Here is a 14,564-nt window from a genome sequence, read left to right on the forward strand (position 1 = left end):
GTGTGGACACAGGGACTGTGCTTCGGGCAGGGGTCATGAAGGACCCACACTCGGTCCATGGACCCCCACACAGGCTAGGTGCCTTCCGTGGGCATGAAGCCTCCACTGCTCTGCAAAAACAGGATTGTAATGACTGGATCTTGGGGTCCTGCAAGGCCAGGGAGGCACCTGGCACAGAGTAGGTGCTCAGGAAAGTCTGGCGAGGAGGAGGGGAGGGGGTGATAGCCCCAGCCAGACTTCCGAGCCCAGCACCCCCCCTGCTGCGGGACTTCCACGACTCCTGGCCTCTCTCCTTCCAGGAATAGCTCCTGAGTATCTAGTACGTGCCAGGCACCGGGCTACATGCCAGACACCGTGGAAAGCAAGACAGATGCAGCCCCTGCCCTCTCATCAAGCTACAGCTCTCTCTGAGCCTTGCTTTCCTCCTCCAGAAATGGGGATAAGGGTGGATCCCCGCTCCACCCCCACCTGGAAAGGGTGGAAGAGAGCATTTATGAGGCACCAGCTGGGTGCCTGACCCAGGGTGAGAGGAAAAGCCTAGACACTTCCTGTCTCCTTCTGGGCACCTGGGGGCGGAAGCGAGGGTGAGGGAGCCGGCCCTTGGAGAGGGAACTCAGAAGCTGGAGAAGTGCCCAGAGCTCCCTGGAACTGGATCTGAATTTGGGATGTGGACCTTGTGGATGATGCTCCAGCGACAGAAAGCCCCTGGCAGCCCTTCCCTTTGCTCGCCAGCATGCTTTTTGTTTTTGTTTTTATAAGATTTTATTTATTTATTCATGAGAGACACAGAGAGAGAGAGAGGCAGAGGGAGAAGCAGGCTCCCCATGGGGAGCCCTATGCAGGGGACTCTATCCCAGGACCCCGGGATCATGATCTGAGCCAAAGACAGCCGCTCAACCGCTGAGCCACCCAGGCGCCCCTCGCCAGCATGGTTTGAATGAGGCGCAGGAACAGAGTTTGCAGGCCCACCCCCACCCCCACCGGTGACCAGGCCAGGCAGTCAGCCCTGGGGACTGAGAGGAGGCCAGGGAGGAGGAGGAGACAAGGAGGGCTCTAGAGGCACCGGCGACTGCGGGTAAATGAATCGAAGCCGGTTGCTGCTGGCACAGAAACAGCAGATGGTTCCTGCGTGGGAGAAGGCCGGAGGGCTCCCACCCCAGCTTCCCAGGGCGGCAGCCTGCCGACCCGTGCTCATTCCCTAAGGGCACCCTCCTCCCCTGCACACTTTCTCCCTTGCCTGCAGGACTCCCAGGCAGTCCTGTGCTGGTCACCTGCCTCATGGTGGCCTCTGGCCATCACAGGTCTGAGGTCCCTTCCTCGGAGCGCCCCCCCACTCTGCCTACACTCCCCAGTGATTGTTCTGCTCCTGGGGTGACGCTCCTCACCCACCCCCCACCCCCGCCCCCCCGACACTGCCCAGGCCTGTCCCTGAGCCCCAGACCACCTCCACCCTGGGAGACCTATGGGCACCCGCACCCACTGTCCCGGGCACCACTCTTTAGCATCCGAGTCAGCCCTGCCCAGGCGAAGGGTGCCAGGCCTCCAGAGGCTCAGGCCAAAATCCTCAGAGTTGCACTTGGCTCCCTCCCAACCCCCCTACAGCCCTGCCCCCAGTCGGTGGTGAAGGATACAGCCCTCTGGGGTGGGGGGGGGAGCCTGACACACGCTAAGCACTTGTGGGAGGAATGGCTTAGTAAGTGAGTGCTGAGACCTTGGAAGAGGAGTGGGGGTGGGGGGCAGGCTGTGAGGTGGGCGAGGTGACAGTATTGCTCCCATTTTACAGAGGGGGAAACTGAGGCTCTGCAGGTTTCCTGAGCTGCTGGTGGCCACATTGATTGGTTTATTCATTTGAAAGTCACAGCTGGAAGGGCAAATGTTGATGACAGGGAACGAGGTAGCCAGGGAGGGCAGGGCTGGATCCTCGCCCATCACAAAGTGCACCCATCTGATTTTTCGAGGGGGGCACCCCCTGTGTGCCACAGCCCAGGCCTCTTCTGCACTACCCCCCCAGCACCACTCCTGGAGATCTCTTGCCTCCTCCTCTTAGCAGCCCTCCCAGCTCGTAGCCCACTCCCCAAACTGACGGCTTCCCTGCGCTCGGAGGGAAGACACTGTGGGTCCCGCCTTCTGTGGCAGTGCCCTTGCCAGGCTCCCGGCTCACCTGCTTTCATCTTTTACTTTCATTGGCCACTTTCTGATGGGCCATCCTGGCGCATGTCCCCAACGTGTGATATTCCTGTCCTGACGCCATCCCGGGCCTTGTCCCTGTGGCCTGTGACAACTTTCTTGAGCTCTTCCCCTGTCTTTGGGAGGCAGGGCAAGCCCTCAGGAGTCTGCTCCAACCCCTGGCAGTCGTGGGGATCCTTCCCACATCCCTGGCAGCCCTACCAGTGTCAGCAGGAGCACCACAAAGACAGGCCTGGGTCTTGTTCACCGCGGGTCCCAGGAGCTCACACCCACCAGCCTTGACGGCGTCCAGGCCGACAGGCTCAGCGAGGGGAGAGGCACCAGACCCCCAGCTGTCTGGAGGCCAGCCACAGCCTCTGATGGGACAGATGCCTCAGGAAGCAGGTGGTGCAGGGGCGGGCCACTAGATTTGGAACAGGGCATCTGGGTTCCATCCAAAGGCAGTCATTGACTAGCTGGACAGGCCTCAGTTTACCCCTCTCTGGAGTCTACTTCCTCAGGCCATAAAGAGAATTAAGTGAGACTAAGAGCAAGTCTCAGGGTTTTTTTTTTTATAAACTGTAAAGGGCCACACAGATGCCAGCACCTGTCTAACTGTCTATGAGACCCACACGTTCGAACAAAACAAACCTTCCAGATACAGTCGGGTCGGCATCTTGGTGAATCAGACAGACCTGGGTTCAAATCCTACCTCTGCCACTACTGGCTCTGTTGCCTCAGGCAGGTCTCCTGCCCTTTCTGAGCCTTCTAGTCCTCATGTGTGGAACAGAGGTGACATGAAGACTTGTCTCGCAGGTTTGTTCAGAAGCACAGGAGACAGGGCACATAATGCGTTCAGAGAGAGCCCCCCACCTTGGCTCCCTCTCCTGAGCCACCGTCAGGCTGTGACCGGGGTGGTTCTGGCTCCTGCCTGCCAGTTAAGTAGCTCTGGAGAGCTAATCCTGAGTAAACGGGCTGGGGATGGGCAGGCGGCCAGGATTTTTAATTAGCCCCTGCCCCAAGATGAGGCTGCTGTCCTCCACAGTGGCCGGTGTGGTGCCTGAGATGAGGGGGGGGTCCGGATGGCCTCCCCCTGTCTGGGAAGGAGCTGCTGCACCGCTTCCCACCCGTCCCCCTGTCCCCCCGAGGCCCGTGTCTGCCCACAGACCCAGCACCCCTTCCTCCACGACCACCAGCCTTGCTCACAGCAGCCAGCATGAGCTTCTTGACCCTGCTTGCCAATCACCGCGCCTCCTGTCTGACGCACTCAGATCCTTTCCACCGTCCACACTGTTGGCTCAGCCCTGGCCATCCGGGCGGCTTCTCCTCTCTCTGGCCACACTGACTGTCTCTAGGTTTCTCCAGACCTTCAGGCCTTGGCACACGCTCTTCCCTCTGCCTCCCCTCCCTCTCCTGCCAGAGGAGTTTCTCAGCCTTTAGGTTTTACTATTTTATTTTATTTTATTTTATTTTATTTTATTTTATTTTATTTTTATTTTATTTTATTTTATTTTATTTTATTTTATTTTATTTTATTTATTTTATTTTATTTTCATTTTATTTTGTTTGACAGAGAGAGAGAACAAGCAGGGGGAGCAGCAGGAAGAGGGAGAGGGAGAAGCAGGCTCCCCGCCTAGCAGGGAGCCCGATATGGGGCTGGAACCCCAGGATCATGATCTGAGCCAAAGGCAGATACTTCACCGACTGAGCCACCTAGTCACCCCGGCCTTCAGATTATTTATTAATCAATTAATTTAATTTATTTATTTTTAAAGATTTATTTATTTATTTATTCATGAGAGACACACACACAGAGAGGCAGAGACACAGACAGAGGGAGGCTCCCTGCGGGGAGCCTAATGTGGGACTTGATCCCAGGACCCCGGGATCACGCCCTGGGCTGAAGGCAGATGCTCAACTGCTGAGCCACCCAGGCATCCCTATTTATTTATTTTAAAATATTTTATTTAATCGTTCATGAGAAACAGAGAGAGGCAGAGACACAGGCAGAGGGAGAAGCAGGCTCTGCACAAGGAGCTTGATGGGGGACTCGATCCCCTGATCCGGGATCATGCCCTGAGCCGAAGACAGACGCTCAACCGCTGAGCCACCCAGGCGCCCTGGCTTTCAGATTTTAAACACCGCTTTCTGCAGACAAGGCATCTGTCCCCCAGAGCGTGCCAGAGGCTGTGTCCTGTTGGTCAGCGCACAAACCACGCTTTAGGAGAACTGTGTTCATCATCTGTCTCCCCACGAGGTCCTCAGTTCCAGGAAGGCAGGGACGTGTCCACCCCTTCACAGCACCTGGCCAAAAAGAGGGGGCTGACAAGTGTGTGTTGGTCGGCCAATGGCCACCTAGTGCCACCTGAGTGCCAAGCACTTACCCCTGAGTAATTACCTCCCTGGGTCCTTGTGACAATCTCGCAGAGGAGGGTTCTCGCTGAAGGAATAGAGGCCCAGACAAGGGCAGGGGCAGAGTGGACGGACATCTGGTCTGGCTGGCACTTGCTCAGGACCACCCACGCAGTCAGCTCTGCAGCCAGGGTCCCTGTCACCCTGGCCCTGTGTCCCTGGGCAGTGCCTAGTGGGGGGTCTTCACCATTTCTGGTCTGTGCAGGCAGATGGGTGGCTTGGTGCGGGTCCCGGAGGCATTTGCCAGGTCTCCTCGGGGGGAAGGTGGGCAGGAGGTCCTGGGTGGCCTCCTGACAATCTGCTCTTCTCTGCCCCGGTGGGGTCTGTGAGGTGGGGGGCCGCGCACCCCGGGCCCTGACAGCCCTGACTCCCTTCCTCACAGAGACAGATGCAGGCTCCCCGGGAGCACCCCGCCCTGAAGGACCCAGCCCGGAGCGCCGCCGCCCGCCAGGAGCAGCCTCCGGAGGAGTCCGTCTACACAGTGAGTGGAGGCCTGGGCCTCTCTCCGCCTCTCTCAGGCCTGACGCAGGGGCGGGCTCCCCGGCTCGGGAGGTGCCGCCGTGCGAGCTCTGAGCCTCGGGGCTTCCTGGTCTGTAAACCGGGCACAAGCATTCCCACCTGGGGGAACTGCTGTGAACATGAACACGCGTGTGGCCCCCGGGCCCTGGCACGGGTGGAGTTGTGAGGTGCCCCCGGGCTCCCCTCCCCAGCTCGCCCGTCCGCTTCTGGGACAAGGGGCTGCGAGGGCACGCGGTGGCCAGGAGTGAAGACATTTCCTTTATCCGACCAACTCCTTCCTGTTTTTATTACACAAGCAGCAGCACAGCAACAACAAGAATCACAGAAAGAGGAAAAGGTCAGGCACCATCACATGCCCTGAACAGTCCCTGCTTCTCCATTCTTCACACCTCCCTACCCCCCCCCCCCCGCCCCAGACATTGTTCTATGTTCTTGAACTCAAACAGAGACAGGGGACCGGGCCATACGCATTCCTGTAGCTCTACCTGTCTTCCTATTTACCTGGAGGAGGCTCGGCCTCGCGCCTGCGCTGGGTGTGAGCCCCCCGCCCCCCCCCCCCCCCGCCCCGGTCAGGCCGCAGCCCCTCTGCCCAGCAGCTGGGAAGGCGACAAACATTTTTTTTCAGCTCCATTTCAGTTCCGCAAGTAACATGTCATTGAGAGCAAGTGAAGAATAAATGCCACCCAGGGTCAACTGGGGTCTTAACTCTGAGAGATCTAGAGCCACCAGGTTAGGACCTTGGCTGCTCACCTGGGAGGTGTGAAGCCTTGCGGGGGTGGGCGGCCTGCGTGGGTTCCCCGGGGGTGTGTTCGAGGGCTGCCTGTACGTGTCCCTGTCCCTGTCCCCACCACCCAGACACACGTGAAACTCGAGTCCACACAGAGGGCATTCAGAATATGGCCTTGCTTACTGAGGATGGGGACAGATGGGGACGAGCCAAGGGGAATGTCCCTATAGCATCAACAACTCCAAATAGAGCATAACACTGCCAGCCCTCTGCCAGCCTTCCCCTCCACCCCTGGGAATTTCTACCAGCCACGGCTTCCCACGTGGCCCCAGACTTCCCCATATTGTCTCTTCTCTCCCAGCAACTCATGGTACTCTCCCTGTGAAGAATTCTCGTGTCAGCTGTTGGATAAAAACATCTCTCTCTCTCTCTCCACACACACACAGACACACATGAGATCTCTCTCTCTCTAAATATATATATATATATATATATATATATATATATATATGCATATATATAAAGAAAATAACCATCATCCTGAGCCTATCTTCTTCCAGGATAAATACTAGTAACATTAACTTCTATACCTTCCAGTCTTTTTTCTATAAATACACACAAAGAGACCCATACACGCACTCACACGTACTTTTTTTTTATTGGAGTAGTGCAGCTATTTTTGTTCATGTTACAATATCTCACGAACATCTTTCTACATGAATAAATATCCTTCTACAAGAGCACTTTTAATGGGAGAGACTCCCTTCTGCATGGAACATCTTTCCCGCCGGTGTTTAGACTTCTCTGAGGTTCGGCCGGACTCCTCTGGAGTGTGCGGAAGAGGCCCAACGGCCCCTGCAGGGTTGCAGGGTGGCTTCAAGAGATCTCAGGACAGGAAAGGAGGCGTGAAGGGAGGCGGATAAGAATGACATTCATGACAGCGATGATGACGTTAGGAGCATTTGTCGAGGGCCTATGATGTGCCAGGCACTGTGATAGGACTTCACACCTGGGAGGTCATCGATCTTCCTATTAGGGATTGGGGATACAGGTGCTGTCCCCAGATCAATTTTATTTTCTCACTGTCTATTGCTGGTGTGTAGAAATATGATTGGTTTTTGTATATTGACTTTATATCATGGCCTTGTTGGATACATTTATTAATTTTAAGAGGTCTTTGCAAATCCCTTGGGATTTTCTATGAACGCAGTCTACTCATGTCATGCGTGAATAATGGAAGTCCCACTTCTTCTTTTCTGGCCCTCATACTTTTATTTGTTTTTTCTTCCTCTCTCACTGTCTCAGACCTCCAGTGTGATGGTGAGTAGGAATGGTGACAACGGTCATCCTCATCTTATTCCCAGCCTCTGGAAAAGGATTTTTGTACATTCCTCCTCTACTTTTTTTGGATGGATACTTAGGTCATTGATTTTCAATCTTCTTTTCAAATCTATGAATTAAAGGCTATGAACTTCCCTTTTAAGTACGGCTTTAGCTATATCCCGTAAGTTTTGATATGCAGTCTTTTCATTATCTTTCAATTTAAATTTTCTATCGAGAATTCCTCTTTGCCCTATGGGTTGTTTACAGTATTTTGCTTCATTTTCAAATGTTTAATTACTTTTTTAGTCATTGTTCTGTTTTTTATTTCTTGCTAACTCCACTGTGATCAGAAAATGTATTCTGTATGATTTTAATCCTTTGAAGTCTCTTGAAATTTGCTTATGGCTCAGTGTGTATCCCATGTGCGTTTGCAAAGAACTTGCATTGTGCGTGGCTGACTTAAGTGTTCTATATATGTCAATTAGGTCAAGCTTTTTAAAATTATTATTAGGTTTTTATTTATTTGAGAGACAGAAAGGGAGGGGGAACATAAGCCAGGAGAGGGGCAGGGCCAGGGGCAGAGGGAGAAGCAGGCTCCCCACTGAGCAGAGAGCCTATGTGGGGCTCTATCCCAGGACCCTGGGATCATGACCTGAGCCCAAGGCATATGCTTAACTGACTGAGCCACCCAGGCAAACTTCAATTAGGTCAAGTTTGTTTTTTGTTTTTAAAGATGTTATTTATTTACTCATGAGTGACACACACAGAGAGAGGCAGAGACACAGGCAGAGGGAAAGGCAGGCTACCCACAGAGGAGCCCGATGTGGGCCTCAATCTCAGGACCCTGGGATTATGCCCTGAGCTGAAGGCAGATGCTCAACCACTGAGCCACCCAGGCGTCCCTAGGTCAAGTTTGTTGATCATGTTGTTTAAAATATTTCATTCCTTTATTGATTTTTTTGTTTTTGGTCTATCAGATATTAAGAGAAGTGAGTTAAATCTGTCCATATAACTGTAGATTTGTGTATCTCTCCTCTTAATTCTGTCAAATTTTACTTTTTATTCATGTGGGGAAATGCTCATGACATATTGTGACTTGAAAAAGAAAACTGTGTCACTGCCAATTTGTTTTTTAAAAGTGATTTATTAAGGGGCATGGATTTGGAGTGTGTCAGAGAGACTGGAGTTCAAAGCCTAGTTCTTTTGCTCACGGGTTCTGTTCCTTAAACTTTCCGAGTCTTGGTTCTATAATCCCTAAAATAGGGCTTAACAACAGAATATTGCATTTACAGCTTGCAAACATGCTACAATTTCTTCCATCCTATATATTTTTTTCTTTTTTAAGATTTTATTTATTTATTCATGAGAGACAGAGAGAGAGAGGCAGAGACACAGGCAGAGGGAGAAGCAGGCTCCATACACCAGCCCGACGTGGGACTCGATCCTGGGGATCATGCCCTGGGCTGAAGACAGCACTAAACCTCTGAGCCACCCGGGCTGCCCCCATCCTATATTTCTTGAGCCCAAGTCTCTCTCCTGTGACCCTACCCTTTCTCCACAACTCATAACAGAAATATCACAACTCTCAGTCTTCAGGCTTCCTCTCTCCTTTCTGATCCACTCAATTGGGCTTTCTGCCCATGTAATCATCAAAATCTTTCTCAAGGTCACCATCGTCCTCCACATTGTTAAATCCAATGGTCACTTCCTGGCCCTCATCTTCTTTGATGAATCAGCAGCATCTGACACTAGCAGGCTTTCACTCCACCTTGACATACTTTCTTTACTTGCTTCCAGAACATTCCACACCCTACTGACGCGCACCCGATTTACCACCAGGTCTCCTTGGCTTCCTTCAACTGATTCCTCCTTAAGAACCAGTAGAACCCTGACCTCTTCACAATGGGGTGCAGTCCTGGGACCCTTCCTCTCTGCTCTTCATCTTCTCCCTGGGAGATCTCATTCAACCTCAGGGTTTGAGACCATCTACATGCTGACAACTCCCATGTTTCTATCTCTAGGCCGGACACCTCTTCTGAACACCAGAGTCATTCCATCTGGGTCACTGGCTTCTCTCTGAGACCAGCTCCAATTCTTTACCCACTGGGGAGCCTCTACTCCTAGTCTTCATTGCAGTGACTGACTGTGCCATCCTTCTAATTGCTCAGGCCGAGCATTTGAAGTTGTCCTTTCCTTCCCTCTGTCTATCACTACTCATATCTGCTCTGTCAGCACTTCTTGTTTCAAAGCAAATCTGGAATCCCTCCCCACTGCTCCGCATCCCTCCAGTGCTAATGCTGGTGGGAGCCACCACTATTTCTTGCCTTGGATCCTATAATTGGTTTCTGATCAGCTGGCCTATTTTTTTTAAGATTAATTAATTAATTTGAGAGAGAGAGAGAGAGAAAGAGGGGCAGAGAAACCTTAGCAGACCGTGCTGAACACGGAGCCTGACATGGGGCTCAATCTCATAACCCTGAGATCGAGACCTGAGCCCAAATCAAGAGCCAGATGCAGGTGCCCCTCAGCTGGCCTATTATTATCCTTGCCCTTGGCCAGCAGCCAGAGTGACCTTGCTCAAGCACAGATTACATTCCCTCTGCTCAGAGCCCTTGCTGTGTCCAGGCCTTTGAGAAGCAGCACTAAGCTGGGGTGAGCCTGAAATGGTCTTATTGGGGAAATCAACCTACGAGAGGAGATGGGGAAGGCTGGGCAAGCGTCACACCAATGCAGAGCTGGTCCTGAGTGAGGAAAGTGGGAAGGACGGCAGAGAGGAAGCCTGGACGTCACACAGTGTAGGGAAGGCTGGGCAAGGCCAGGGGAGCCTTCTGTCTCCCAGGGTGGCAGGCTGTGCTGGCACCCCCACTGTGCTCAGCCCCTGGCTGGGGCCTAGGGCCTCCAGGCGCCCATGATGATGGGTTCCACAGCCCAGCAGCTGGGACCCCTGGTCACTACTGGTCCCTGGAGCTGGAGCTCTGTGAAGCACATCCTCACAACTACTGCAGACCCTCTGAAGGTTCCTGCTTCCCTCAGTCAACGTCAGAGCCCCCACAGGGCCTCCACTGGCCGCACCCGCACCCCCGCATCTCGCCCTGTCATCCACTTGCTCTGATCACACTGGCTTCCTTGCTGTCCCCAGACACCAGGCATGCCCTCACCACAGCAGGCATTGGTGTTGGCGATGCCCTCTGCTCGTAGTGTCCTGTGTGTGCTGTCCGTGGGGCCCACCCCTCACTCCTCCTCACTTTGTTCGGATGGCACCTTCACAATGAGGTCTTTCCTGACCTTTCTTTCAAATTTGCAAGCTTCCCACCCACTCCATGACCCCAACTTCCCTCTCTCCCTCCCCCTGTCCCTCATGGTCCATATGGCCACCTCTTCCTTTCATAATTGTGGTTTGCTCACACAGTACTTTTTTTAAAAGATTTTATTTATTCATGAGACACACAGAGAGAGAGAGGCAGAGACACAGGCAGAGGGAGAAGCAGGCTCCATGCAGGGAGCCCTATGTGGGACTTGATCCCAGGACACCTAGGATCACACCCTGAGCCAAAGGCAGGGACCAACCGCTGAGCCACCCAGGCACCCTGCTCACACAGCATTAAGTGCCACACGGACAAGCAGAGGACCATTCTTACCTTCCAGATGCTGGGGTTTCCATGGGGCTCAGTGCCAGGCACAGAGTGGGCACCCGGGGCACCTGTAGGGCATCAGCCCTGTGGTGTCGCTTTCCCTCGGAGGCATTTGGACACATCCCCTCAGCTCTGCTCCAGCCTTGCCTGTTCTGCTGCCCTTTTCCTGCTCCCTGCAGCAGGGGGCCCTCACTAACACGCCACCGCTGCCGTGGCTTCCCACTGAGGAATCTGAGGGGGCTTCCCACTGGCAGCTTTTCATCTGGCGGGAGCAGCCTTCATCAGAGGGCTTCCCCAGAACCTGCCTCCCCAGATACTGTCCCCGCGGGGGCGGCTCGCTTCAGACATACCTCGACCTTACCCTGCAGAGGTACTTCTCCACTGGGTGCCACTCCTTTCTGAACAACACCCCACATCGCACCCATACCCCCCCCCCAGAGTACAAGTCTCTACATGCGGAGGTGCATGAGAGGGCAGCTCTTGTATTTCCAAGGCAGCTTGGGCCAAGCTTTGGCTTGGGCTGGGCTGGGGGGAGGCTTTGCCACTGACTTCACACCTCTGCAGGGCCGACAACTACGTGGGTAACAGCGCTGTCACCCATGGAGCAGCTCGAGGTGAAAGTCTTGGGGGGCCTGGGTCCCTGACAGACAGCTTGAGCCCAGCACAGCACAGCCCGGCCCAGCCCAGTATAGCCCAGCACACCCCAGCACAGCACAGCACAGCCCAGCACAGCACACTCCAGCCCAGCACAGCCCATCCCAGCATGGCCCAGCACAGCTCAGCACAGCCCAGCCCAGCACGGCACAGCACGACCCAGCACAGTCCAGTACAGCCTGATAGAGCCCAGCCCCATCCAGCCCAGCCCACAGCAGCCCATTCAGAGGCCAGGGCAGTCTTCGCCCAGCAAGCACACCCTGAGGGAGGCAGTTCCCATCACCACCGCAGAAAGCCAGGAGGGCCATGCAGAGCCTCAGAGGGTGTCCTGTTGACAAGGCCTCCAGGCCTGTCACAGCCCAGTGATGCAGGTCACACCCTGAATGCAAATGCAGCCCAGCAGGTCAGGCCTTGTCAAAGGCTTCACTCTGCAGCTGCTAATGGGCCCCAGCCTCTGCACCTCCCCTGCCTCAGTCTCACAGCTGCTGGTCCTCAGCACAGCCAACCTCCAGTGTGGTTCAGAGGCCTGCGGGGTCCCAGGACCGGGTGCTTGTCACTAGTTCAGAAGTCTCCTAGCTGCTGCTGGCCCAGTGGGAGCACGCAGGGCTGGGCAGGAGGCTGAATTTCACTTCTGCTCCACCAGTGAGAGGCTGTGTGACCTGAGGCATCTTTGAGCCTCTCTGGGCTAATGTGTGACAGGCAGCCCCTGTGAGCGGGACATGAGGGAGAAGGGAACCACCTGTGGGACCCCAGACCGGCTCCCCCGCTGGGATGTTAGCAAGGAGGCCCCTTCATCCCCTCTGTGACCTGAAAGATCCAGCTTGGAGGGGCTGCCTCCAGGTCTGGGTGGACAGGGGCTGGGGGCGCGGGGCCACCAAGTAATGGATGCCTATTCTGGGTGCAGGTGCTCTGGGCGGGCACGGACACCCAACAGGCCGGAGCAGGCCCTGGAAGTTCCCTTCCACTGAAGATGGGGCTTCTCCCTAGGGCGGTCCTGCCCCCTTCCCTGCCCCGAGGGAGGTCAGAGCCCCTCTCCCAAGACCCACCCTCTTTCTGACTCAGGGCGCCTTAGCTGAGCCCCAGGGCTGCCGAGCCATCTCTGTGTGTGATGCCCTTGAAGTGCGGGTCGCCCAAGCGCCAATGGTTTATTACCCGGGTTTTCATGCACCACTACCTCTCAGCACCTCCCTCCGCCCCTCCCCACCCCCCCTTGCCTCTGAGCACCACCTGTCTCTCCAGCCTGCCTCGGCAACCCCTGCTTGCCTGTTGCCAGGGAAACCACCTCCTTGGCAACCAGCCGGCATCCATATGACATGTACATGCGGGAAGGGAAGGTTCCTGCCTCTTGCTTAGGCTGTTGGTGGCTCTGCTCTGGCAACTCCAAAGCACAGCGTTTGTTCCTCTCGTGGGACCCAGGGGCCCCACAGAGTCTGAAGGAGGGGCCAGGCTGCGAAGGCAGACAGGGGAGGGAGGCAAAAAGCCTCCCTTGATGATCATTCAACTGATGATCATTCCGCAGTTATTAAGCACCTACTGTTTGCCAAACCCTGTGCTTGGCAATATCTCATTTAATCATGCTTCGAACAGACAAGATAAATATAATTATTCCCATCTCACAGATGGGGAAACAGAGAGAGGTTCAGGGGCTGCCTGCTAGGCTGGCCCGTCAGAGCTGAGAGCTGAACTTAGTCTGGTCTGATTTCAAAGCCTGGTTCTTTCTACCACCTGAGGCCTCTGATCAGGCTGCTTATAGCTGGGCCAAGAGTGAGTGTGGCCCCAAGACACACAGCCTGGTGAGCAAGGACCTCATAGATCGTATGGTGCCATTGTCTCAAGTGTGCCAAGCAAGCTGTAAGTTCGGTGACCCAGAGGCAAATCAGGTACAGCTTGATCAGAGAGGTAGGTGACCCTAGCGGGTGCCTAAGCCATCTGTGAACACAGGCCGAGGTGGGGGTGTCTAAGGAGTCCTAGAGGGGAGGATGGGTGGTCAAGATTCTCACAGGGTCAGAAGCTTTGGACCCGAGGGATAAGGACACATGCCAGGAGGCCATCCTATTGGAGCCACGGCCATGGGTTGTCCTGGGGCTGCTGGCAGCCAGGTTCCTGAGGCCTCAGGACAGGCAGAGACTGTGGGTGTGAGCTTAGGCCCCTCCTCTTGCCTGCCAGGTGGAAGCCTGGAGAGGGCCCACCCAGGCTAAGCACAAGACCGTAATAGAGCCTCAAGATGGGATGAGCACAGAGAGGAGTAGCCTTGAACAAGCGGGAAGGGGCAAGGTGGCTCTGCAAGAGAGAAGAGCAGGTGCAAAGGTGCAGTGGCGTGGCTGTGCATGGCGGTCCCGTCACAGGCTACACCCCAAAGGGCTCTGACTGTTCCCTGGGCACCCGCAGGCAGGAGTGATCATGCCAGAGAAGCCTAGCTGCTGGGACCCAGCCCCTGACCCTCAGTTCATTGTTCTCTAACCATTGCCCTCTCCTGCAGGTCCTACAGCGTAGAGACACTGAAGTGTACTCGTGCATCCAGAACGAGGCCAGGAGCCTGCCCCCCACCCAGAACCTTCTCTCCCAGGTATGTAGGGGTGTGGGGGTGGGGAGCATGCTTGGCTCCTCTTCTTATTTATCCACCCTTCTCCTTGTCTGTAAAATGGGGGGGTAACTAGGCCGAGGGAGTGAGCCACTTGCAGCTCAATCAGAGCCCTCTTCTCTAGAGCAGGTGGCCTAGTAGTTAGGAGGACTGGAGGGTTTGAAGTGCGGCTCCAATCCCTTACTGGCTGTGTAGCCCTGGGCCGAGGGGCTCACCTCCGAGCCTGAGTCCTCTCCTCTGTAAACCGAGGGGCCTAACAGCCCTCAGCTCATGGATTCACCATGGGAATCAGTACTGGGACCCAGTAGGCACTTGTGCAATGTGAGCCGTGTCTACGCTGGCCAATTAGGCCAGGGGTGTTAGGCTTCTAGCTGTCCCCAGGCTGACATGGGCTAAAGTTGGAAGCTAGAGTCTGGGCTGGGCCAGCGTGGGCTGGCCTGGTCAGAGCTCTGTTTTTATCATGACGGGGGCGGAGGCATATCACTCGATCATGATTCCCTCTTAAACCTCAGTTTGCTCATCTGTAAATTGGATGAGTGACACGTTCCTG

General features: G+C 54.9%; 1 protein-coding gene across 1 annotated transcript in view; it reads left to right on the forward strand.

Moving 5' to 3' along the window:
- Positions 1-14,564, forward strand: part of NFAM1 (NFAT activating protein with ITAM motif 1) — a 39,159-nt gene that overhangs the window by 21,632 nt on the left and 2,963 nt on the right. Inside the window, exons 4-5 of the mRNA XM_077914252.1 lie at positions 4,961-5,059; positions 13,913-13,999. Coding sequence (XP_077770378.1) covers positions 4,961-5,059; positions 13,913-13,999 — 186 coding nt within the window. The remainder of the gene's footprint in view (positions 1-4,960; positions 5,060-13,912; positions 14,000-14,564) is intronic.

This window comes from Canis aureus, chromosome 11 (assembly GCF_053574225.1).
Source record: "Canis aureus isolate CA01 chromosome 11, VMU_Caureus_v.1.0, whole genome shotgun sequence".
Classification (NCBI taxonomy): Eukaryota; Metazoa; Chordata; class Mammalia; order Carnivora; family Canidae; genus Canis; species Canis aureus.